Source organism: Lissotriton helveticus, chromosome 10, assembly GCF_964261635.1.
Source record: "Lissotriton helveticus chromosome 10, aLisHel1.1, whole genome shotgun sequence".
NCBI lineage: Eukaryota > Metazoa > Chordata > Amphibia > Caudata > Salamandridae > Lissotriton > Lissotriton helveticus.
The window spans coordinates 364,044,716-364,072,201 of NC_136071.1; the positions used below are offsets into that span (position 1 = coordinate 364,044,716).

The window sequence follows — 27,486 nt, forward strand, 5'->3', positions numbered from 1 at the left end:
GATGTTCTTTCTGCTAGTAACTGAAAGCTAGAAAAATAGAGCAGAATTAGAAAAGCAACTTTAGATTATGTTGCTTTAAGCAGCTGCTCTGTGACCTGGCCTGCTTTCACCTGGGCTGCTGGCTTTGCCATCAGTCATTGTAACATCAGAATGCAGCTATAATAACTTATTACAGTTGAGTCCTGACCGTTTTCTTTATAAATGGGGAATGGGTGTGCCACAAACCACAAATGATGAAGAAATTATAGACAGGAGTTTATAGAGAATTTGCAGAATCCCATGTATTATAAAAGGTATTGGCACAGACGTAGCAGTGCTTAAACAAAAAAAAACAATGCAGCCTATTTAATTTAGAGACATAACTATAACCATATTTTGCCAGCTTTCGAGGTCACTGATATCACTCTTTCTTTACAGTTCTGAACCGTCTTTTTACCTTTTCTCCTGTACTTACACCTGTGCCCCTTACACAGAAACCTTTTAAGAGTTAACAGATGCTACAGCGATCCGTAAATCCACCGGTTGCTCCGGGAACTGGAGTTGTTCCTAAACTATTGACACACTTTTCATTCTCTTTTTCACTGTGTTTATAACATTGCTTGTCATTTTCTTCAGCTTTCTGCATTCTGTCTCGGCCAAGATATGTGTTTGACTCAGTTTTGTTTTTGTCCATTTGGCTTGCTATTGTCATACTTTGATTCTCTCCCTCTGTCATTTTTAATCCTTCTAAGTGAATTTGGTTTTCTGGAACATTTCTGTTATTAGGATGGTGGATAATATTTTCACTAGAGTTCCTGCTTAGCTCATCAAATTGACAATTTTGTTTTTGTGTCTTTCCCTGTTTTCCTACTTTTCCATTGCTTTTCTTGGTTCGTATTCTAACAGCCCCTTTTTTGCCTTGGTGATAGTTTGTTGTGTAGAAAGTTTTACCATTCTGATTCACCATTTGCGCAACTTTGACAAGAAACTCATCAACCTGCTTGTGGCATTCCTCAGGCGGTGCTCTATTGTTGAAAGCACAGTACCGGCCCCCACACATTTGAATTAGCTTTCCTAGTGGTTTTCTTTCAGAATAATTTAAGTACTCTTCAATGGAAACACCTTGTAAATCATCTTTTTTTGTGAACAAGACAATCATGTTGCTTGCTGCTTGTTTTCCGAACAGATTCTTAATTTTCTTAATGGCTTTCATCTCTTCTGATGTATATCGGTCAATCTTCACTACCAACACAAGGACATGAGGCCGCTGTGCAGAGATACTTGCATGAATCTCTTTCAAAACTTGATCATACTTTAGCTCTGTATTACAGAAGCCTGGAGTGTCAGTGACGATGACATGCCTCCCTCTCCAATATACCATCTCACTCTTACACGTAAGGTCCACTGATGTTGAGCTGGCTCTGCTGATAAACTTATTCTCACCCAAGATGGTGTTTCCAGAAGCACTTTTACCAGTTCCTGATTTGCCCAGAAGTATCAATCTTAGATCACTGTCTCCATGGCTCAGACATCTCAGTGTAGAATCTGCATTGGGATAAAATGTACCAAAGTGTGATAAAAGTAAACATAGAAAGTTCAAATCAATGCCATTTGGATCTGGTAATACACAGCAACATATCTATGTTTTTGAACATTTTCATTCAAGCCGTTTATTTCAACAGAGTGGGTATTTGGTCTCTGTCGATTTGATGTTATATATATATATATATATATTCACTGAAAAAGTACAGGTTTCAGGGACATTATAGTTAGTTGGACATTTCACTCGTACATAACCAGAGAAAATCGGCCGTTATAGTTAGTTGAGCTAACTATAACTCGGGCCCCTGCAAAGCACTGCTGATGACGTCACATATTACATCATTCATGTCATGGTCACAAATGACATCAATGATGACTGCAAAAAAAAACCACAGTTGATGGACAGAATGTAGAACAATGTCATACATTCACCCCAGTACAAGGATCTGGGCCTAAATCCATCGTTTTTTTGCACTCCACACCACCCTGGGTTAGACACTGGCTATATGCAAATCAGCTCTGACCCTGTGCCTCATGGGAACAGTCCAGTCCGAACTACCAAGCCATGTCTTTCCCAGACCGGAATCAAGCATCCAAGGGACATCTCAAAGGACATCACAGATGACATCACTGATGACATCATCCAGTGACTGTGTGTTTCTGTAAAGTTTAAATATGTTATATATATCTATATTTATATATATATACATATATATATATATATATATATATATATATATATATATATATATATATATATATATATATATATATATATATATATATATATATATATATATATATATATATATATCAAGGTGTATTGACGCATGAGTGGGTGTCTAAAGATCTGAATGGATGTTTTAGTAGGTGTGTGACTGACTGTATACAGGAGTGATTAAATGTGTTTTACTGAATGCAAGGATTAGTGACTAATCTGTGTGAATGTCTGTATCAGTCTGTCAGGTGGTGTATAAGCGGCTCCATGGGTTGGTGAGTAGCTACATGAGTGTCTATTTGGGTTATTGATGGGTTGTCTGAGTATCTGTATGAGTGCCTGAGTGTCTGCGTGGGTGGGTGGGGGTGTGTGACTGTGCATAGATAGGTGAGTGGGTGATTCACTGGGTATATGGGTTCAAGAGTGTTTCTCTGAAGGGCTTTATAGGTGGGTGAGTGTATCTATGGGTGTGTTGGTTAGTGAATGGATATCTCAGTGGTACATATGTGTGTAACTACATATGTAAAAGGCAGTATATGTGAGTGTTGGAGTATATAAATGACTATGTGAGAGTGAGTGATTGTGAGAGTGGCGGTATGGATGAGTATGTGCTTGTATCAGTGATTGTATAAGAAAATTACTATGTGTTAATATATGTATTAAAATTTGAGGTGGTGTGTTTATAACTGTATAGGTGAGTAAGTGGGAGAAAGAGGCAGGAGGAATACAGAAAGAAGGAAGAAAAGTGCAGAAAGAAGCAACAGAGATGCTGAAAGAGGCAAGAGGAGTGCAGAAAAAGGATGGAGGGGTATACAAAGAGGCAAGAGAGGTAGAGAAAAAGGCAGGAGGGATTCAGAAAGAAGGGGAAGTGCAGAAGGAGGCAAGAGAGTTACTGAAAGAGGCAACAGAAGTGTATGAAGAAGCAAGAGAAGTGCAGAAAGAGGCAAGTGAGGTATAGAAAGAGGCAAGAGGGGTACAGAAAGATGCAAGAGTGGTGCAGAATAAGCCAACAAAGGTGCAAAAAAGGCAAGATTAGTGCAGAAAGATGTAGGAGAGGTGTGCAAAGAAGCAAGAGGAGTACAGATAGAGGCAAGAAGAGTACAGAATGAAGAAAGAGAAGTGCAGAATGAAGCAACAGAGGTAACGAAAAAAGCAAAAGCGGCACAGAAAAAGGTAAAAGAGGTGCAGAAAGAAGCAAGAGCAGTGGAGAAATTACCAACAGATATGCAAAAAGAAGCAAGAGTAGTACAGAAAACAGGTAGAAGAGGTTCACAAAGAGGCAAGAGAGGTAGACAGGGGTGCCCCTTGTTGCCCCTCCTTTTTGCCATTGCTATGGAGCCCCTGGCAGCCAGAATTAGACAACACCACAAAACGCGAGGTCTAGACTTCCCCATGAGAGACATTATCATATCACCATATGCTGACGACATCACTATCTATCTTCGGGATCCACAAGTCAATCTAGACACTGTTCCTCAGGAACTTACCAAGTTTGGCGGTCTCTCTGGGGTACACATCAACTGGACCAAATCTACACTACTACCTCTGACCCACAATTGTATCACTTTTGACCCAGACTATCACATTCAATGGACGTTCAGCCCTGTCTGCTACCTGTGGATTTGTCTCAACACAGACGTCCAGGAACTCTAGGACATGAATCTTGGTCGTACAATGGCATGGCTGGAAGAGAAAATAACAATCTGGCTAAACTCCCTATATCCTTAGCTGGCTGCATTGCCATAGCTACGATGATCGTGCTGCCTAAGCTGTTATATTTATTTGTAAATCTTCGATTGCAATCCACCCAATCATTCTTGAAATCTCTAAAATCCTCAATGATCTCTCTGGTCTGGGCCGGTAAGCAACTGTGCGTTGCCTCGGAAGTACTTACACTATCATTATCGCAAGTTGGACTTGGCCCCAGACTTGGCACTTTATGCCTTTTTTGCACAGGCACCATTTTTACATCATTGGATTTTTCCAACCCCATGTTGCAGCATAGGCCGAAAGCATCGCACGCGTACAATTGACACCTGCCCTATATCAAACACCCAAATGCCATTGTGCGATGATACACACACCAGACACTTTGAGATGGGCCTAGGATAAACTTTGTACCTGCGCAGGTCATTCCATCTTATATGCGCCCGCTATCACGATTGAGCACAACCCGCAAATTGCTATATTAGAAAACAAAGGTAATTCTGAATGTGCTCACACTCTAGGATGGAATACCTTTGCTGACTTATATCGGGGCGACACCTTTTTGCTCCCACCTGCAACTCCACCGGGCAACCCTGTCAACTTTTCTAATCTATTATTCTATTATTCTATTACAGGTGCATGCCGCACATTACATGACACATTCCCAGCTCCTCCTTCATCTCTCCCAGCCCTGGAATTAATGCTGTCAAATTCATCTTCAGACAAGCTGATAATCAAACTATATAGTAAAATGCAGTATTTCTTCCCGCTCACACATCCGAAGGCCTTTGCAGACTGGAACAACGACCTAGCCGAACCGCTGACAGAGGCTCAATGGCAGAGTTGTTGCGGGCAACTGGAGATGGTATCTCCTAATTACAGATTTCACCTCATATATTTTAAATATTTACATCGCATTTACAGATCACCCCTACAACTGTAACGCATGTGTCTCCGGCCAGAGGCGAACTGCTGGAGGTGTGCATCACCAGATGCCTCCTTTTTGCATATGGCCTGGAACTGACCCGCCTTAGCACGTTTTTGGAACTATATACTTAAATCCACAAATGAGATACTGACTACTCAGCTGACAGCTTCCCCTAGACTATATCTTCTAGGATTTGTTCAAGAAGTCTTACCAGGACACTGCAAACTTCTGGCCATGATACTACTCCTGGCTAAATGGCAAATTGCAATGCACCAGGGTATGAGCAGGCCACCTGCTATAAAAAATTGGATACTAGTCATAACTCTGTCAAGAGCAGTTTAACACATATTGGGAACTCATGCCCCAGGCATCTTGACCCAAAGATATCTGGGGTCCGTTTCTAACTTGACTGTCCTCTCGAAATTCAGATACTACACAAAACTCAGTGGCTTCTACCACACTCACCTGTGAGACTCCTACCGGCCATATCTTTGCCCCCAATGTCATAATCTTCAATATACCAGGCCACTTCTTCACTTTTCTCTTTGTGACCCTAGCAATATATTCAGTACGTAATGAATGAAGATTAAGTTCTCACATGAGATGATGATTCTTGTATATACACCTGCAAATGTGATGCCTCTGTTCTGGTTTATATACCCTTGTCTATTATAATGATATATATTGTATTATTGACAATATATACCACTTGCTGTTCATCTACGTATGTCAAAATGCCAATAAATACATTTAAAAATAAAATTAAAAAGTATGCAGCAATCAATTTATGGTACTTGCAAGACATGTATGAAACCAGCCAACACTAAATTTATATCCAAGCAACAGGACCGACCAGGGAAACAAAATTGTGCAACCCCTAGACATTCTCCAAGCCTTCTTTTAACTTTTTGCCCAGCTCTACACTTCTGAAAACTCCAAGAATAATCACTTGGAGCTCCTCTTCCAAATCAAGATGCCCAGACTCTCCTGGAAGCAGTGCCTTCCTTAGCAGAAAATAATACTAAGGAAGAAGTTGGTCAAGTCATCACCACTCTGGCCACCTCTAAAGCACCTGGACTAGATGTTACTCACCTACATTTTTTAAGATCAACAAACTAACTGTGGTCCCTGTACTGCAAATACTGTTCAATGAGATACAAGAGGAATCCTCACTGCTACTAGAGGCTAACAAGGCCAGGATCACAGTGATCCTGAAACAGGACAAAGATCCTCATTCCTGTACAACTACATGCCAATTTCTCTAAATAATGTTGAACTAATGATCCTGGCCAAACTCCTTGCCAACAGACTGAATGGCCCCCTTCCCTCTCTCATCCACTGGATCAAGTGGGGTTCGTCCCTCATCAGACCATGTCCGGAAAAATAGGAAGGAGAAACCGGGAGTCTCCTTCAACATCAAGCAGGTTTTTGATCGGGTGGAGTGGGGCTACCTGTTCAGACTGCTGAATGTGATGGGACTGTAGCAAGAATTCCTCACCAAAGGCTGTTTTTCAAACCCACAGTGGTGATTTCCTGTAATGGGAACATATCCCAACCCCTTGCGAAAGCAGAGGTACAAGGCATGGATGCCTTCTCTCCACTCTGCTCTTTATTCCATTCCGTTCAACCTTGAAAATAACCATTCGAATTCACTCTGGCATCCGTGGCATTCCAACCCCTGTAGGGGAGCTTAAAGCATTGAGGCACACAAACAACATTTTGTTAATCCTATTGAATCCAGAGATTTCAATTTCACATCTCACAGATCTAATCCCCTGCTTTTCTAACTACTCAGAATACCAAATCAACTGGGGAACATATGGGAGGCACTGAAGCTGCAGAGAATTTCCAAGTCCTCCTTCTATTGACTCCAGTGACACCTGTCCATAGAAGAAGGCGGAAATAAAATAGGAAACTGTTTACGTCAAAATTACAGATCAGTGTTGCAGTGTTCCTGCTCCAGTGTCTTCAATGAAGCTTTCAATATACCAGTGTTCTAATTTGCATTTGTACCCTGTAAATTATTAGCATTTTTGTATAAACCTTTGGCCTTTTCTCTGTATTTAATTCTTGTGAAATCTATTAACATCAGAAAAGAATATGTACACCTCTTCGGGCCTGCCATATATATTAAAAAGTGCATTAAAACACAAAGTAACTGTTATATGTTACTCAAGGACTTTGAACTCAGTTTTGGTGCCATAATCCGCCCACTTTAAAGGTCCTGAGAATGCAGAAGGCACTGAAGCTGAACGATTGTGTGTTGACTTGTTTTCCTTGGCATTCCCGAATCACCTATCATGGGATTCTTCAAACAAAAACTTTAGGCTCATCGATGTTAAATTATTTTCATTTCATTTCGTCTTCTACAATGAGTGGCTCCTCCGCAATGGCGGAGAAGTGTCACCCCACTGCTTTTATGCAGTTTGAAGAAAAAACATAAAATGATAATAACTTTAAGTTATTATAATTTTATGCTGCTTTGCGGGTGGATGGGCAGGGCTGCTCTGCTTTCGGAGCAGCGCAGGGGAGGAGTGGGTTGCCCACTCCTAAGTGCGCAATGACTAGTCATGCGCACTTTGCTGGTTCTACATGCAGGCTGCATTACAGCCTGCGTGGAGAACAACCCCAGGCCCCCATTCCCTGGTTGAGCGTCGAACCAGGATGCTCAAAACCAATCACAATGCTGCACTGCTGTGTGATTGGTCAGGGTAGCCTGGGTGCTTACCAATAACAACGCTGCATTGCAGCGTTGTGATTGGTCAGTAGGGCCTGCTTCTGGTTCCCCGAGTTCCAAATGAGAGCAGGAGCAGGGACGCAGGACCCTGTGCAAAGTAAAGTTTATTTTGTCTTTTTAGGTCGATGGACCGTCGCTTCTCACTGCAAAGCAGTGAGGGGGCGGAGTCCCGAAGAATTCATGTTTTGGAGTTAGGGGGCTAGGAACCCACCTCTCTCCTCCATTCTCCTCCATTGGCTGGCTTCCTAAACGGAGGCCAGCCATTGGAGGAGAAGGGAGTCACTCCAATAAAGCCCCGTCTCTTTCGGATTCGGGGGCGTGTTTTTGGCGTTCTTTCGCCCTGTGACGTCATCCGTCACTCAGAACGCCAAAACACGCCCCGAATCTGAAAATGGCGGCGCTTTTCTTTATGCCATTTCGCGACGACCGCCGCCCCAAGAAGTCGCCGAGTCCTCGCCCCTGCTGCTGCATTACTGCAACAGAGCTCGCAATGGCCGGGGAGTTAGGCGGAGGCAGCCCGGCCCAGACAGAAGACAAGCACAGGATCACAGGTACGGAGCGGGAGCCAGAGCGCACAAGCAGCATCCCCATCACACCCCGTCCTGCAGCGCGCACAGCCTGCACTCCCCATGGGCACCAGCGCCGTGCTGAGCATGTCCTCCAGGCTGGGCCCGCAGCGTCTCTACCCAGGAATGCACCAGAAGGAGCCTCCCGTTTTCACCAAGCTCAAACCAGTGCAGCCGGGGGCCCGTGGGGGCGGCCCAGGTCTCTATGGAGAGGACTCTCTAAAGACACCCTCCGGAGGCGAACGTCTGCTGCCGGAGGTACAGGTATGTGGCATGCAGCTTTAGCGTGGAGGCTGCTTGAATTCCCGCCAGGGGCCCCGTCCGTATTTACACTGTCCCTCGGCCGGCTGCAGGGAAAGTCACATCCAGTCCTCACCGCAGCCGCTTCCGCAAACTCCTGCAGGAGGTCGGGCCACAATACAATCTCCGCTTCGTGCTGGGTTTCCCTCCTTGGGTGGACGCCCCTCCCTCCTGTGCCCTCCTCCCCCCTCCTTTTCGCTGCCCAACTCTCACTATTCACTGGCCGCGTGTCGCTGTTCCTGTTCAGACTCTTCCCAGCTCCCGGGTGTGTCCCGCCTCTGCCGTGTTTTTTTTATTGTTCTTCCCTGTACCTTTCGTCTGCCTGTCTATTCTTTCCTCCCCTTGCCTGTCACCTCCCTCTCTGCCTGTCCTGTCAGATCCCCTGCCCGTGTTCCTCGTTACCCACCTACAATCTCCTGCGCCCTCTCTCCTAACCCCTACTACGTATATTCCACCCAGACAGGCAAAGGCTTCCTCCGCGACGAGCCATGCCTGCAGGAGTCTGGAAAGTTTCAGCCCCTTGGAAGGATGCCCGCTCTGACCTCAACAATGTCCCAGGCGTGGGTGTCATGTTTTGGAGAGCGTCACATCTGCATTGGAGACAACTTTCGCGCCGCACATGACTGAAAGTATTGTGTTCTGCTCACGAGCGTCAGATCCAGTGTACTTTTGAAATAGCAAATTTTATAGAGGCGATGATGCAGTTTATTCCTGACAGAATGGTTTGGTGGGTTAATGCGCCTGCTGCATTTTCTCAGGACATCGGCATCCAGTATGCCCAGGGCTTTAAGTGGGCCGGGTCCTGCTGGTCCTCAGCATCGGCTGTTATTAAAAGCAGGTGCTCAGACGGGTTCCTATCGGGCCCTTCCTTTTTGCCCTCCCCCTCAGGATGAAAAATAAATTCTTAACGGAAGCAGTGCCACTCCTCATCCTCTGGCTGGGCTCTGATCGGCTGGGCTGGGAGCTGAGAGGAGGAGCTGCCTGACAGCATGCAGGAGCAGTTGGGAAAGCAGCCACTAGCACCTCAGTGGAAGGCAGGGGCAGCCGAAGCAGCCTCCCGAGGCTGGGAGATAACAGACGAGCGTGCCTGCGGCTTTCCGAGGGACATTCCGTTCTGCCACAGTTCTTTCAGAGTGCTGCTACCTCTGGGGTTTACGGATCCCTGCGGGGTCCCCTCCTAAATAGGAACGGCCCCTCCAGTTCTCTACTATGTGGCACGGCTGTGAGCAGGGCTTGATGGCTTGAGGGAAAGAAACCGTGGCCCAGGGACCCAGCCGAGCATTCGGAAAAAAGTTGAATATTTAGTTGCTGCTCTGCCTGTCACTGCATGTTCTCTTAAAGATGACCGCAGCATGACACCAGGAGCGCGAACTTAAGGAGGGGGACAAACAACGCTGCCTCCAAGACGTGGGAATGTGGACTCCGCTCACTGGTCCTTATACTAGCGCCAAGAAGCACACACTGATTGGGTTGACCGGCGCCACACCAAAGTGCGCTCTAATGAAGTAAGGAACATCTTTAGGTGTGTGTGTGTGGGGCTGTGTGTGTGTGAGGGGGCTCTGTGTGTGTGGGGGGGCTCTGTGTGTGTGTGTGTGGGGCTCTCTCTGTGTGTGTGTGTGGGGCTCTGTGTGTGTGTGTGGGGGGCTATGTGTGTGTGGGGGGCTGTGTGTGTGTGGGGCTCTGTGTGTGTGTGTGGGCCTCTGTATGTGTGTGTGGGGCTCTGTGTGTGTGGGGCTCTGTGTGTGTGTGGGGCTCTGTGTGTGTGTGTGTGGGGCTCTGTGTGTGTGTGTGTGGGGGGGCTCTGTGTGTGTGTGGGGGGGGGCTCTGTGTGTGTGTGTGGCTCTGTGTGTGTGTGTGTGTCGCTCTGTCCGTGTGTGTGTGTGTGTCTGTGTGTGTGGCTCTCTGTGTGTGTGGCTCTGTGTATGTGGCTCTGTGTCCACGGCTCTGTGTCCGCGAATACTCTCTACTACTCTCTAATGCTCACCTGTTGCCATTATAAATGACAATACCATTTATTTATGTTTAAAAAAAGGAATAAAAAAATTTCTTGAGCAATGCCAATAGCTCTACCTTTAATAATGCCGAGACCATTGCATTGTAAATGCTTGTTTTCTTTTATATGCACGAAGCACGACCCCGCCCTCCGAATCCCCCACCCACCTCCAGCGCGACCGGCCCACCAGCCACCATGCTGACCGCCACTGTATTAAACCCAGAGCATTCCTCGTTATGTTTGAAAAATGTAGGTTAAGGGAAAGCGTCTATGGTCTGGACCACGTCCATAGCCCTTTCGGTTGGCTGGCCTGTCATTGACATGCTCAGAGCACTTTTCACACAAGACAGCTATCGTTCGGACAGCAAGAAAAACAGGCAGACAGCCTGTTCCAGTTTCTTCCCATTCTGCATAGTTACTGATCCCTAATCTCAGGCGCTGATATTATAGATTAGGAACAGTTAACCGTGGAAGCAAATATAACATTGAGAACCTATAGCACAAAAACCTGCCCATCTCAGTGTACAATAACTGGAACAACTGAAAATAAGGGCCTGACCCTTGAGAATAGCGGTTACTGGCATAACCATGAGGGTGCCTTCCTTTTCAGGCAACGCTATCCTTCCCAAAATACTTTAATGATATGATCCATGAAACAGCCCTTCCCATGTTAGTGCATGGGCTACCTAGAATAAAACATACACAATGGTTTGGGTGTTTCCTGTCCAAGTTGTATCATGTGAAAGACTGACTATTCTCATATTTGTACTGGTAAAGTGTAGTAAAAGGTTGTGTTACTCTCTTCAAACAGCTGTTTGTCACTCAAACCAATCACAATCAAGTCTGCTCTGTATTCCAATCAGTTACATACTCCCTTGTTCCCCGATGCAGGTAGAGCTCAAAGTCCACTGCTTGCTTCCTTCCTATGAGCCCACGCTGTCTTGGTGCTAAGTCAACATGCCTTTAGTAGCATGCCCTTGGTTCTGTGGATTGGATTTTCTAAATACATATCAGCACAAGTACCTTGAAGGCAGAGGGTGGAGAGCGCTTAATTGTTCAAGGATGTTGGAAGACTTTGTTTTATTGTCAAGGTGCATCATTATATAGTAAGATATGGTGTGAGAAGGTGGCACTATTGGTTAAAGAACACAGGTTGGAGGCAACACCAGCATAGGAGTTTCAATAAAATAATACTAGATTGTACTTGCAGAAACATTGTTAATCTCAGTGAAAAGGACAATGATGTAAAACAAGATGATGATATACAAGTTACAAGTTGAAGGCTGATCAAAGACTACATTAACAATAGATGTTTCTGCTGCAGGAGATAATCCTGTGAATAACATGTTACAACTGGTAATACGCAGGTAATGACATCCTTCTTCATAAAGAGAGAAGGGTTCTTTATAATGCAACAGAAAGGGAATCACTAGCACCATAGTGTGGATAAAGGAATATAACATAGCTTGATCTCAAATACTTGCCATGATTGTTTTCACACTTGTGGATATTGTCACAGCCAGATGGATGGTTGTAAGATTGTTCTATCGCTGAGGTCGTCGAATGGACATTGTGGTGTAGGTGAGTTCTCCATACTAAATTGGGACCATAATGAGGAACGTTTGTCTTCTCTTTGGAACTGACGTTATTGGGTGTCTAAAATATGCAAAACAACATATTAGCCATTATAAGAGTGTAAGGAATAAAACATAGTAAAATGAAAAAAGTTAAGTTTAAGAGCAACTTTGAACATTAATGTAAATAGTCTATATTCTAAAGATATGTCATGTGGATTTTCATTTTTCAATTTAAATATCTATCGGTATAAAATGCAAATCAATAATTTTATAATTGAGTTCTTCTTTAACGTTCAAGATCCAGGTCATTTATTCTTTACATTAAACATGTTGCCATCAATAGCACATCTGTATTCCACGCTACATATCACTGAGATAATGTATTCTTCTCTTCATTTTCATTTCCTTCAGTTGATACTGCTATTAAAAGATGTACAAGGAGCATTGGTAATCCAGCATACTATTCGTTAAATATTTTTTTCGTCCTCTCTTCTAATCCAGGGATTTTATTCCCACAAACTTTCCTTCACACCATAAATATTTAAGCCATCCTATATCACCTTCACAGCATTTGTCCATTTCATCTCCCCTCAAAGTATGAGTATTAGCCATAGACCATCCACTCTCTGGATGGGTATTATCTACATTACATTTAGATTCTGCTCCCAATTACCCTTTTCGCCATTTCACCATCATCCAAGTCCAGTCTCACTCATTTCCACTTGCGAAAATTAATTGAGCAATATGCCCTCCACATCATGAGTACTATATATCCAACCACCATTTCACTCTGAAAGAATTGTTCATTCCCCCCACCTTCAACGTTGTCCAAACCAGACCCCATTCCTCAATGAGAATCATCACTTTACCACATCAGTCATTTATGATATTCATTGAACTTCTACTTCATTCTTTGATCAGTATTCACCCTACCTCTGCTTCATGTGATTTACATTACTAATATAATAACCTTTTAGTCCATGAGAATGAGCCGCCACTTCACTCACAGTTTATTATAGATCCAAGAGACCTTTTTATCTATTAAGATCCCTCCAACTATCAGTTTTTTCGATGAATCCTTGTCTTTTGAACCTCACTTGATGGAAAACATAAATTGATCTTCCTTTTTGATCCTCACAGTACTTGTTCAATCTCTGATTAACACCACAAGCAATATTTATCCAAATTATCCATTAACTAAATTAATAATACACCTCTTTCCACATTCACTCAATCACCACTTATTACAGCCAACACCTTTAAACTTCATGAATAGTGTAAGAAATTCAGTAATTGGTCAGCGATTGTCTCCTTACTGGGAACCAAATTTCCCATTCTAGCACTTGATTCTCTCAGAGTAGCGAAGTAGAGCAGTCCAAGGCCTATTCTGGGGGGCGGTATGGTGTGGGCTAATCATCCCAATTTGCTGGCACACAGCAATAACACTCACTAAATTATTGCCCTAGGGGAACCTACTCTAGTGGTGCCTGACTGGCTCCCCAGCGACTTCTCTGTCAGTGTCAGGAGTCAGCAGCAATTTCTTCTGTTCCTGCCCGGTGGGGGCAGCCATTGTTTCCTCTTCCTGCCATGGCGAGGGTAATCTTGGCTCCCAGTATTACCGCTGGGCCTAGGTGTTCTTGCGCCAGGAAGGGTGTGGAGATGGGGCCTCAGGCATGCCCTCTCCCTGGGCAAAGAAAATATTTAAACCTGCTCTGACCCTTGGGCACTGGCCCACCCCAGGGGCATACTTAGTGACGGAGCCCCAGGTGATGTATTTCTTGCGCAGGGGTCAAGGCTCCAACACTGATGGACACATTTTCCATGCTTTTGGGCTCATTTTACTCTTGGTGGTGAGCTCTAGGCACATGGAGCATTTTTAGCAAGTCTCATGGCCTCAAAAGATGGGCACACCACCTGGGGAGCTGGTTTTTCCGACTCTCTTCTTCAGAATTCTCCTCTGCTTAGTCTTTAGTCCTCTAAAAACCCCATGGTACCCTGACTGTTATACAGGGAATCTGCTGTGGCAATGGAGTCCAGGTTTTCCCCACAACTGGCCCTCAAGTGCTGTAAGGGGGCCAGTACCACTGACCCTAGAGAAATGCATCCAGTCCTGTGAGTCAGCTTAAGGCAAAGTCATTAGCCTGGTTGCCAGGTCCTAGCCAATCGTAGGATGCCACATCAACACTCCACCTGTCCAAACCCTCTCTCACAGCATTCTGGTGCAATCCAACATAGCAAAAAAGTTCAGAGACAGCATCCCTTACACTGAGTTTAAAGACAAGTTGGCTTGAAGCACAAAGAATGAGGGCAGGTCTGGTGTCAATGTCTTATGTTTGTGAAAGTGGATGCTTCTTTGAAGTATAAATAGTCCTGGGCACAGCCTTCAGACCATCTTATCAAGGGAAAACCAGCTTCTGCCCACAACCAAGCCATTTATCCTGTGTCCGAATGAGGTCGCACACTGCTCGTCCCATCAGCGTGTGACCCCGGAGCATGATGGTCGATGTAGTCGGTATCAGTGGGTGCGCTTCTACCCGAGTGTTGAGTCTTGAGGGTGTTCACTGGTGTGCTTGCCTATGCAGCACCCCTACATATATGCCTATTCCCTGCTGATGAGAGGTAACAACCTTGAAAGACGTGTCCAGGGATGGCCAACGCGACAGTGATTTTTTGCTCAAGACCCTGGCAGAGGCGCACCCGCTGATGCTTACTTCATGGATCACAATGCTTTGGGGCAAAACGCTGATAGGACAAGCAGTGTGCGACCAATTGGACTTTCTTTTATATTCAAGCTCCCTTGAGCTGGTGGGGCTGACGAGCCCGGGTTACGCACCTGCGTGCCACGAGTGGTACCGGACCTGAGGATATTTTTTGGCAGCCGACGCAGCACCCCTACATATATGCCTATTCCCTGCTGACGAGAGGTAACAACCTTGAAACAAGTGTCCAGGGATGGCCAACGCGACAGTGATTTTTTGCTCAAGACCCTGGCAGAGGCGCACCCGCTGATGCTTACTTCATGGATCACAATGCTTTGGGGCAACACGCTGATAGGACAAGCAGTGTGCGACCAATTGGACTTTCTTTTATATTCAAGCTCCCTTGAGCTGGTGGGGCTGACGAGCCCGTGTTACGCACCTGCGTGCCACGAGTGTTACCGGACCTGAGGATATTTTTTGGCAGCCTACGCAGCACCCCTACATATATGCCTATTCCCTGCTGACGAGAGGTAACAACCTTGAAACACGTGTCCAGGGATGGCCAACGCGACAGTGATTTGTTGCTCAAGACCCTGGCAGAGGCGCACCAGCTGATGCTTACTTCATGGATCACAATGCTTTGGGGCAACACGCTGATAGGACAAGCAGTGTGCGACCAATTGGACTTTCTTTTATATTCAAGCTCCCTTGAGCTGGTGGGGCTGACGAGCCCGTGTTACGCACCTGCGTGCCACGAGTGTTACCGGACCTGAGGATATTTTTTGGCAGCCTACGCAGCACCCCTACATATATGCCTATTCCCTGCTGACGAGAGGTAACAACCTTGAAACACGTGTCCAGGGATGGCCAACGCGACAGTGATTTGTTGCTCAAGACCCTGGCAGAGGCGCACCCGCTGATGCTTACTTCATGGATCACAATGCTTTGGGGCAACACGCCGATAGGACAAGCAGTGTGCGACCAATTGGACTTTCTTTTATATTCAAGTTCCCTTGAGCTGGTTGGGCTGACGAGCCCGGGTTACGCACCTGCGTGCCACGAGTGGTACCGGACCTGAGGATATTTTTTGGCAGCCTACGCAGCACCCCTACATATATGCCTATTCCCTGCTGACGAGAGGTAACAACCTTGAAACACGTGTCCAGGGATGGCCAACGCGACAGTGATTTTTTTCTCAAGACCCTGACAGAGGCGCACCCGCTGATGCTTACTTCATGGATCACAATGCTTTGGGGCAACACGCTGATAGGACAAGCAGTGTGCGACCAATTGGACTTTCTTTTATATTCAAGCTCCCTTGAGCTGGTGGGGCTGACGAGCCCGGGTTACGCACCTGCGTGCCACAAGTGGTACCGGACCTGAGGATATTTTTTGGCAGCCTACGCAGCACCCCTACATACATGCCTATTCCCTGCTGACGAGAGGTAACAACCTTGAAACACGTGTCCAGGGATGGCCAACGCGACAGTGATTTTTTGCTCAAGACCCAGGCAGAGGCGCACCCGCTGCTGCTTACTTCATGGATCACAATGCTTTGGGGCAACACGCTGATGGGAAAAGCAGTGTGCGACCAATTGGACTTTCTTTTATATTCAAGCTCCCTTGAGCTGGTGGGACTGGCGAGCCCGGGTTACGCACCGGCGTGCCACGAGTGGTACCGGACCTGAGGATATTTTTTGGCAGCCTATGCAGCACCCCTACATATATGCCTATTCCCTGCTGACAAGAGGTAACAACCTTGAAACACGTGTCTAGGGAAGGCCAACGCAACAGTGATTTTTTGCTCAAGACCCTGGCAGAGGCGCACCCGCTGATGCTTACTTCATGGATCACAATGCTTTGGGGCAACACGCTGATAGGACAAGCAGTGTGCGACCAATTGGACTTTCTTTTATAGTCAAGCTCCCTTGAGCTGGTGGGAATGACGAGCCCGGGTTACGCACCTGCGTGCCACGAGTGGTACCGGACCTGAGGATATTTTTTGGCAGCCTACGCAGCACCACTACATATATGCCTATTCCCTGCTGACGAGAGGTAACAACCTTGAAACACGTGTCCAGGGATGGCCAACGCGACAGTGATTTTTTGCTCAAGACCCTGGCAGAGGCGCACCCGCTGATGCTTACTTCATGGATCACAATGCTTTGGGGCAACACGCTGATAGGACAAGCAGTGTGCGACCAATTGGAATTTCTTTTATATTCAAGCTCCCTTGAGCTGGTGGGGCTGACAAACCCGGGTTACGCACCTGCGTGCCACGAGTGGTACCGGACCTGAGGATATTTTTTGGCAGCCTACGCAGCACCCCTACATATATGCCTATTCCCTGCTGACGAGAGGTAACAACCTTGAAACACGTGTCCAGGGATGGCCAACGTGACAGTGATTTTTTTCTCAAGACCCTGGCAGAGGCGCACCAGCTGATGCTTACTTCATGGATCACAATGCTTTGGGGCAACACGCTGATAGGACAAGCAGTGTGCGACCAATTGGACTTTCTTTTATATTCAAGCTCCCTTGAGCTGGTGGGGCTGACGAGCCCGGGTTACGCACCTGCGTGCCACGAGTGGTACTGGACCTGAGGATATTTTTTGCCAGCCTACGCAGCACCCCTACATATATGCCTTATCCCTGCTGACGAGAGGTAACAAACTTGAAACACGTGTCCAGGGATGGCCAACGCGACAGTGATTTTTTGCTCAAGACCCTGGCAGAGGCGCACCCGCTGATGCTTACTTCATGGATCACAATGCTTTGGGGCAAAACGCTGATAGGACAAGCAGTGTGCGACCAATTGGACTTTCTTTTATATTCAAGCTCCCTTGAGCTGGTGGGGCTGACGAGCCTGTGTTACGCACCTGCGTGCCACGAGTGTTACCTGACCTGAGGATATTTTTTGGCAGACTACGCAGCACCCCTACATATATGCCTATTCCCTGCTGACGAGAGGCAACAACCTTGAAACACGTGTCCAGGGATGGCCAACGCGACAGTGATTTTTTGCTCAAGACCCTGGCAGAGGCGCACCCGCTGATGCTTACTTCATGGATCACAATGCTTTGGGGCAACACGCTGATAGGACAAGCAGTGTGCGACCAATTGGACAAGCCATTTATCCTGTCTCTGGGAGCGATACACATCTCATCAATTGGAATCCATCAACTGCCAGGTGACAATTGAAGTCTTACAAGTTTTAGGTGCAAAACTGGTAACTTTCTAAAAGTACCAGTTGCTATTAGTTAGACACAATTTTACTTCACCCTTACAAGGCATTTTGAATGACTTTTAAAATTAGTCTTTTAAATATTTCTCTAGCTACTATCAATCCAAATGTAGCATTTAATAAATGTAACAATGTAGCCCAATAATTCCTTATGGAAGCAGCCAGCCTTGCTACAGCGAAAATCATTTTGGGAGATATTTCACTGTAAAGGCATGTTCATCATGAATTTCCAGATGTCCTACTTTCACATATCATGCTCTCTGCCTTTATGGGCAATAAGGCCTAATTAGAGTCGACTTATCAATATTTAAAATGAAGATTTAGGCCTTTCAAAATGGGTTATTTTGACAGGTTGAATATCCAATTTAAAATATGTCAGGTGGCTCACAACAAAGGTCTCACACATGTGCACAAATGTTCTCCTGTAACCAGCCCAGTGGCCCTTACCCTAACTGTGTTACAGCAACGTTTTCTTAAGATGTGGCCACTGACAGTAAACACCCTCAGTCCAATTTACCATGGAATGACCATAAGTGAGACGCAGGTAGTCGGATTCTCCCACAGTAGAGGTCCACAAACTGGGTAGTTAAAATAAATAAATCCTGTCAGACTAAACAGGTGGAGCCCATTTGCAACAAATAGTATCTATCCAGCACCCTGTATCTCCTTTCCTTGAGTAATCTGATCCATCTAATGTTCTCTTATTCCATAAGCCTCATCCAATATTTTTCATCAATTCTCCATTAACTCTATAAATATAATTTGTACTTTCAGAAATGGTTAGGGTTGGCTCTCTTTTTAGTGTCCTTGCCAGGATGCTCTCCAGCAATAATATTTGTGTCAAAATGTTTGGTACAGCAGGGTTGTATTCAGTCTGGAGCACTCAACAATAAAGTCACAAAGAGGTTTGAGGTTTTGTTGCACCTGACTGTTATCAGCCAAACCGATGAGTGTGATCAGGGAAAGATAATAGAATGTACATCACCTAAAGAGTCCCCTTCATCTTGTATAGCAGAGACTGCCATCCCAAACATCACCCCTAGTATCAATCAAATGGAAGAGCTACAGGGATACTGATCAGAAGCTCCTTTCTCAGAAAAAGAACTAATATATATTCTGAATATGCTTGTCTCCTCTTACCGTACTTCAATAGCTAGGTTTCCTCGGTCTAGCTTTCGGAATGCCAGCAATGCACTTTCACTGCCTGGAAAATCAACCTCCTCTCTATCTTGTACAAAAGCGCCAGACCATGGGTATCCAAAATGGAACTCACAGGCTTTCATGACCATGATTTAAGTTCTCTTAAATACAATGCATGTACTGCGGAGGTTATTTATAAAAATAGGAACAACATAGAGTTATGATTTTGGCCTTATTATCTGGGTAAGTGCATAGAATTATAACTATACAAATGTTGGACAGTAGGTCTCCACTCCAGTGAATAAAGTTCTAAGCAAAGTTACCTTACACCGCTCTAACTGCTAAGGGCCTCATTTATGAAGCTGTGCATCACTTTTACGCCGCCGGTGCTTCACTTTTTGTGACACACCAGTGGCGTAAAAAATGTGCCTTGTTGCGCCATATTTACTGCGTTACTTTGTAAACCCCTGCGCCACATTCTTTCTTTCTTTTTCTTTTTCTTTTAAGGATTTATAGAGCGCCTGGTGACCCGAGGGCATCCCCGCGCTATTGCATTATACCTGCGCCAGGTATAATGCATGCAAGGGGGGTGTTTTGACGCAAGAAAGAGTCATAGAAGTGATGCAATGAAATCTATAAGATTTCACTGCACCATTTCCTGGCCGCTGATGCGTCAAAATCTGATGCCTGCCTCATGGCAGGCGTAAGACTGACGCAGGCACTAACAACATGGGACTTGCCCATGTGAAAGTACACATTGCTGGAGTTGCGTCACTTTTGTGACACACTCCAGCAATGCGTCACTTTTGCGCCTACAGATACATCAGAAATACTGACATATCTGTAACTCCTTGCGACACGATGCGTCATACTGTAAATATGACGCATCGTTAGTGTCGCAGGGAGAGCGCAGTGAAAATTGACGCATCGCTGTTTTCACCCAACGATAAGTTACTTTTCATAATTGAGGCCCTAAATACATAACATTGATAGTAGGCCTCTGTGAGAAGGTGGCCTGGTATATGCTGTCCACTAATTAAAGTGGGCACCCTGTACCAGTCCACACAACCCTTATGATGTATGAGGTCTAAGATATCCCTCAGAAACCTATCCTAGTGGCAGCTGTGGAGAGCAGCCTTCAGGCTTAATCTTGAAGGAATGTAAAGCAGCTTGTTTTACCAGAATATCACCTCTTAAATGACTAAATGAAAGGAGAACCACACAGTAGTTATATAAAAATATGTATTTATTAATATAACACTCTCTACTAGTTTCTAAGCAAGACTAGGGCACAAAGTACACAATACTGAATCAATAGAACATTCGTAAATAGCAAATTATACAGTGGGCTCCAGGGGGAGACCGAACCATATACTAAAAAAATGGTATAACAACAACTTGACTAGACACAGTGCCTAGATCATGTAGAATCACTGAGACCCCAAGGAACCACCCAGAGGAGTGACACAGGGAGCCCACGGAGGACGGGCGCAGTGAGGAAGCACGACCGCGTGCCCCGTACAACTCTATGGGAAAGTCGCGGTTGTCAATTTACAGTTTAAGGACACTTCTATGAGAACTTCGAGCAAATCCTTTGGAACATAGGAGGTTCTAAGGCCAACCAACCAGTGAGTACCGAGGTGCCCGTGCTACCTATTCCAGAGGAGCCGGGTGCCTAGGGGTCAAATGGTGTTTTTCTATGGAGAGCTGCAAAGAAGTACTGCTGCCAGGAAGGCGAAGAGTGTCCGGTGGAATCCAAGCCATGATTCCAGGTGAGAGCAACCTGAAAGCAGAGAGGACTGAGTCTGGGTCACTTCAGGTGACCAGGGGCTTGGTAGTCGAATGCCCACAGATGTCGGGTGCTTAAGGTGCAAAGAAGGGTTGCTTGACTCTGCAGCCGTGGGGACCAGGAGTTGTTGAGGATGACCAGGATCTGGAGGTGATCTGTCCCAAGAAGGATGTCGAGTGCTGAGGGGTCGGTTTTCGGCTGGAGCACTAACCCGCCTTGACAAATGCAACCCACGCTGTGAGAGGAAACAGGTTACGTAGTGGACCAACAAGTTCCAGGGGACTCTCCAAGCAATGGAGAGTCAGGGCACGTCTGGATCAACCAGGTAAGCCCAAGATCAAACAAGGTGACCCTCGCCGGGACCCACAGGCCAACGGACCAGGGATTGTGAGGAGACCTCAAGCAAGTTTGCAATGTACCAACCCACAGGACACTCGGTGAGTGGAGGCCACAAATACTGCTCGGGATCAGGACTACATGGAGTCCAATGCACAAGCTCTGGAATCATCAACAAGCATATGCAACTGCAAATGTAAGCTGTGCACAGGGGTTCGGGTTGCACGGTCCCCTTGAGGGATACTGGACTCGCTGAGAGGACAGATCCACCTCAGGGACCTTCAGGAGCCCACCTCCTTTGTTGCTGAAGTTTTCTGAGTCCTCAAGAGCTCGGGAGAAGCAAACCAGTCACATCCATTTAGGTGCCTGCTTTTGCAGGGGAGTAACTGCTTTACTCCAAGGGAGATTCTTCAGTCATCCAGCATCGTGCAGGCAGTCGAAGTACTTGGTTTCTTCTTAGCGGAATTTTGTCCAGGTAAAATCCAAAGTCCTGTAGTCAGGTAACCCACTTTATACCCATGGAAAGGGGTTGGACAGATTCTGTGGAACCTCCTAGGGGAGGGGCAGGACAAAGGGGTGGCTACACCCATGTCCTTTGTCCAGTTTCACGCCAGAGCAGAAGCCAATGGCTCCCAGAACTGGTTTGAGCTGGACGATGCACAGGGACACCAAATGTGCTCTCAGTGCAGACTTTCTGGCACTCTCAGAGTGCACCCACCAAGCCCCAATACACTAAACCCTGTCTGAGAGGTGGTCACAGCTCCCTGTGACAGGATGCCTATTGTCATGCCTTCCTTTGCTCAAGCTTGGCTCAGCAGCAGGAGAGCAGAATCGTGTCTGTGGCTGGCAGCATCCATTTTGTGCTGCCCAGGTCGTGAAAGCCGGTACCGGGTACAATGGTGACCCACAGTAGTGGTTCTAGAAGGGTAGCATCATACCTCCCACACCAGTTACTGGTGTGGAGGTATGATTCCAAAGTGTTTGACACCAAACACAACATGTTTCTAAGCAGCTGTTTTAAAGTTAGCATGTACGCGAGGTTATAATGCACTTAAACATATATGTCTGGCTGCATTAGACAACCACGGAGAATGGTCTCCAAAGACTGCAGAGGGGCTCTGGTCATGCGGGGCACCCTCTCACATAAAACCCAGCACCATGCATTCAGGATTGATAAGGCCTGCAATAGGGGTGAATGGTAGGTTTTTAAGTGTAGTGATTTAGATAGATATAGTGAACTTATATCTCAGTAAGTGGTGCAAGCACCATCTTACACAGTCTGCAGTAGCAGGCCTGTTGTGTCATTTTGAATGGCCTCTCCTGGGTGGCATAATACATGCTTCAGCCCATGGGAGGCCTCTGGGGTACCTATGCCCTGGGTACATCCTGTACCACATACTAGGTCTGATAAGGGTACCCCATTTTCCAATATGGAGTGTACCTAAAGTAAATACATTACAATTTAAGGGAGAAAGAAGGTCCTGGATAGCAGGTTCCCAGTCAGACTAGGCCAAAAACAGTGCTATATCAGCAAAAAGTGTGGGTAACCATAAGAAGCAGATCCTACTTTCCTGCAGCCCCTGTCTGTTCTTGAGAGCATGCTTGATGCTCTCTTTGGTCTTCTCTTTGTAACCTCTCTATGGTCAATGGACAGGCATAGGCCTTTGCAAATATGCAAGATTAGTGTGAGGCTAGGGCTAAAACAAAAAAACAGCATACTAGAACCTCACAGCTAGACAATTAACATAGAAGAACACAACAGTACATTAAGCAAAGCACATTCCTATCCTACCAAATGCCCCGGCATATCAAATTGCCCAGAACCTTAGTCCACCATTGGAGAAATCTGTACATAGGATCTGCAAAAGTGGCAGGAAGGTCATCTACATTGCCATGATTCATTGTGGCTTTGTATTCCACTGTGAAATCCAGACTGTGTCACAGGATAGACTATCCCAAAAATGTGAGGATTTTCTTCCTCGATTGCCATCAACCACCTGAGTGGGTTGTAACCTATGTGCACCACAGACATAGTGCCAAAGACATTCAAATAGACACTTTTCAAAGCCCAAACTATGACAAAGCATTTGTTTTCATTTGCTGCCCTTTATACAGTTCTGGGTGCATCAGGCGGTCCTCCATTTAATTAATAAGCACATCAACGTCATCCAGATAGATCATGCAGAACACTTCTTGCCCTAATAGGACCTAACTCATGGGGAGGAAGGGGGTTGGAGAGTAGCAGGAACATTTTCTACCCAAAGAAAATTACTTTAAACCTAAATAATCCCTCTGCCATGGAAAGAGCAGTTTTCTTCTTGGTACTAGGCACTAAAGCAATCTGCCAATAGCCACTGGTCAGCTCAAAGCTGCACGACTACTTTACAGCACCCAGTCTGCAACAGGCTTGTCAGCTCTCATGACTGGATGTTCATCTGTATTAGTGGCTTTGTGGATGTTAGAATATCAGGTTACCTTGAGTCTTGCCATTACACTTATTTTTTCAGTCAAAGACTAAACTTGATGATCACACCAGACTTAGCAAAGGTCTCTGTCTCCTCAGCGTTCCCCGCTTTAGGAGGAAAAAACACGGCGGCATGAGGTTCTCTACCCTCGACCCCCCCTTTTGGAATGCCCTTCCGTTCGCCATTAGGACCACCCCCACTTACACAGTCTTCCGAAAAGCTCTCAAGACTCACCTTTTTTCTCTTGCATTCCCATTGCAATGACCCTCCACTGCCCCTCTGTGCTAATCCGTCTACAGTGCCAAGAAACCGCATGGTGAATGTGCGCTCTATAAATCCTTTTTCAGCTTCAACTTCAAGAACTTCTGGACAGTGAAGCTAACTTTCCTTTTCCCTCGTCAGCACACACGACTGTATACTAAGATCTGCATTCAGCATGGCACACACAAAAGGGGAAACGGGATGGTAACACAGGCCCCAGACTTTAGCTGCAGGTGATTGACTGGCTTCTAGATTGCACCAACTGGTTAGTCTATGACACATTTCACATTTGCTCTAATGCACATACAAAATGATTCAACTTGGGTAGGGGGTGTGGCAAGCACTAAAGCAATGCAGATGCTCCAGTGTGGAGTTCCCAAGCCACATACTGAAATTGCCCACTTAATTAAATAAACATTTCAACCCCATACATTTGTAAGGTCCTGACAACCTCAAAGCTCCATGTTGGTGTGGGCGATAACATTATATGCCTTTTGGAGGTGACGTAGCAGCCAGAAAAGCAAAACGAGGAAAGGATTAATGGAGCTCCATCTTGGAATGATATGATCCTCCTGCAGCCGGGCGAGAAGCAGTGACATTTTGTGGGAGGGAACTGGTGCTAGCCATTCACTGTATGCCAGAGAAAGTAAACAAGGTACCTCTGGTGGCAATCCAACATGAGCAGTGATCCACACTCTACAAACACGAATAAATGCATTTGGTAGTAACAAACTAGTTCATGAACCTGGGTCAGTCCCTAGGAGACATTATGGCATAGAAGCTGCCAAGCGAAACCTAGTCATACAAGCTATTCTATAGGGAGACAATCTTCTCTGTCACTCTATGCCCACATTCAAAAAATGTCCAAGTGAATGTAGTCAACTGACAGTTTTCTGGGTGGTGGTTTATGGTGGAAACAAGTGTGAAACCCAATGGGGAATGCAAAAAAATATATAAATATATATATATATATATATATCTCTACACGCCGGTTTCAGGTTTCCCGACTTGTGAGCGCTCAAGGTGGGTGCGTTCCCTACGGCGGAACCTCGCCGTTAAATATTTCTCACTCTTCCGTGAACACGAAAGTATTGGGCGCACTCGCTCCTATTTTCCACAATTTCATTTATTTAATTCTGTTTTAGCATGAAAACAACAAACGATCTACGCGTTTCAGTGCTCCTGGCACCTTGCTCACGATCACTTTTCTCAAGTTTTTTCATGATATTTAAAGCAACCAATAACATTTGATGTTACATCACATCCTGTTTTCAAATTCTAAGCATTGTGGTATTTGTAGTATTTATATTAAAAAGAGTCTCTAATGGAGTTACACCATTCAATTTTACAAGAGAGTCCCAATAACCATTATTTCATTTCATGATAAGGTGAAGGTTCAATTAATTTGCTTTTGTTTTACGTTTTATATTTTATTTTATTTTATTTTGTTCATTTCTATCCCTCCAGTGGGATTTGTCACTTTTTCGTCCGTCTTTGTGGGACCCTTATTTTCCATCTGTGTGGTCTTGTTTTTGAATGCGGTTTTCAACTTCGAAAGCTCACTTTGGTCTTTGTTAGAGATGAATATATAACTCCTCCGATTGGTTGAGGCCATGTGGACTTAGGGTTCTGAAATTTAGGATGTGTCATGATTCTTTTTTTCGCATGATTTTCTCACGATCCCCTCCACGTACATTCTTAGGTACTGTTTCAATGCCGAAGAATTTCAATTTCAGCCAGTCTCCATTGTGTTTTTGCTCCATATGTTTGGCTACTGCGTTCGCTCTGTCCTTATGTATTGTAGCTCTAACATGTTCCATTATTCGTTTTTTCACTTCCCCTTTGGTGCTGCCCACATACATCAGGGGGCAAGGGCATACAATGCCATAAATTGTGAATTCCGTTGTACAAGAGATCAGTTGTCGTATTTGCCACTTTTTATTATTGGGTAATGGTATCTCCTTGGTTTGTTTTGCAATTTGACACATTTTACAGTTGTAACATTTTACGAAGCCTGTGGTTTTCAGCCAGTCTTTCTTTTTGCTTGTTTTGCAGTGGCTATGGATCAGCTGGTCCTTCAAATTTGGTGCTCTTCTATATGTTACCACTGGATGTGGGCCCACTATCTTCCCAACTGTGTCATCCAAATGCAGAATCTTCCAATTTTTTCCTCATGATTTGCAGTAGTTCTTTGCTATTTTCTGAATAATCAGTGATGAGTCTGATAGGTTCAAGTTCATTTTCATTTTTAACCGGTTGTTGCAGACATTCCTGTCTAGGCTTCTCATTTGCTTTATTCCAACATTTTTAAATGTTGCCTTGATTGTATTTACGATTTTTGAATCTTTGTTTCGTTATGGCGCTGTGTTTCTGCCATTCAGAGTCTTCGCTGCATATCCTTCTAATCCGAAGGAACTCCCCATATGGAATGCTTGATATTAGGGAAGCTTGGTGGCAACTGGTTGCTTCCAGTGTCGAATTGGTGGCCGTCTCCTTCCTATGCAGTGTTGTGTGGATATGGTTATCTTTGATGTAGATGCGAGTGTCCAGGAATGTTACCTCCTTGTTGTTGATTTCATACGTAAATGTTAATCCTGTCATACTGGCATTGATGATTTTATAGTAATCCTGGAATTCTTCTTTGGTGCCATCCCAGATTATCAGCAGGTCGTCTATGAACCTTATCCAACACATGATTTTGCTTGTGAAGTGGTCGTTTTCAGAGGCCCATGCTATTTCCTTTTCCCAGTATCCCATTGTGAGGCAGGCATAATTTGGGCTAAATGAAAAACCCATTGCGGTTCCGTTACATTGTCTGTATAGCTCTTCACCGAATAGAAAGATATTTTGCGATAAGCATAGTTCAATCATGTCTTGTAGCATTTGGTTATGGTTTTTGTATTGAATGTCTCTTTGTTGCAAAAAATAATTGCATGCCTTTAACCCAATGTTATTTTGTATATTCGTATACAGTGATACGACATCCATAGATATTAGATGGTAATTCTCCTGCCATGGTGTGTTTTCCAGTCGTCTCAATAGGTCATTGGTATCCTGTATATATGAGCTTAACTGTGTTACGTGTGGTTTGAGGAAATAATCAATATAGTTTGAGATTGGTTCCAACAAAGAGCCCTTTGCGGATTGGATTGGTCTTCCTGGTGGTTTGTTCCGATCTTTATGAACCTTTGGCAGGAAATATATTGTGGCTGTTACTGGGTGATTAGTTGTTAGGTATTTTTGTTCATCTCCATCAATCAAATTGTTTAATTTCCATTGTCTTAGTTTTTCGTCCAGTTTGGACTTAATTTCCTGTGTTGGGTTGGTTTTTAGTCTTTCATAATATTTAGTGTCTTTCAATTGTCGGTGCGCTTCAATGATATATAAGCTCTTTTCCCAAATCACTATATTTCCTCCCTTGTCAGCCATTTTTATTTCAATTTGGTCATCATTGCATAGGTTTTCCAATGCTTTTCTTTCTTCCTGAGTCAGATTATCTTTGTAA

At 45.1% G+C, this 27,486-nt stretch overlaps 1 protein-coding gene across 1 annotated transcript in view; it reads right to left on the bottom strand.

Moving 5' to 3' along the window:
• Positions 1 to 487: 487 nt before the first annotated feature.
• Positions 488 to 27,486, bottom strand: part of LOC144784019 (GTPase IMAP family member 8-like) — a 44,221-nt gene continuing 17,222 nt past the window's right edge. Inside the window, exons 2-5 of the mRNA XM_078662722.1 lie at positions 11,951 to 12,126; positions 5,995 to 6,085; positions 5,340 to 5,427; positions 488 to 1,524 (exon numbers count right to left, since the gene is read on the bottom strand). Of these exons, the coding sequence (XP_078518848.1) occupies positions 488 to 1,524; positions 5,340 to 5,427; positions 5,995 to 6,085; positions 11,951 to 12,126 (1,392 nt within the window). The remainder of the gene's footprint in view (positions 1,525 to 5,339; positions 5,428 to 5,994; positions 6,086 to 11,950; positions 12,127 to 27,486) is intronic.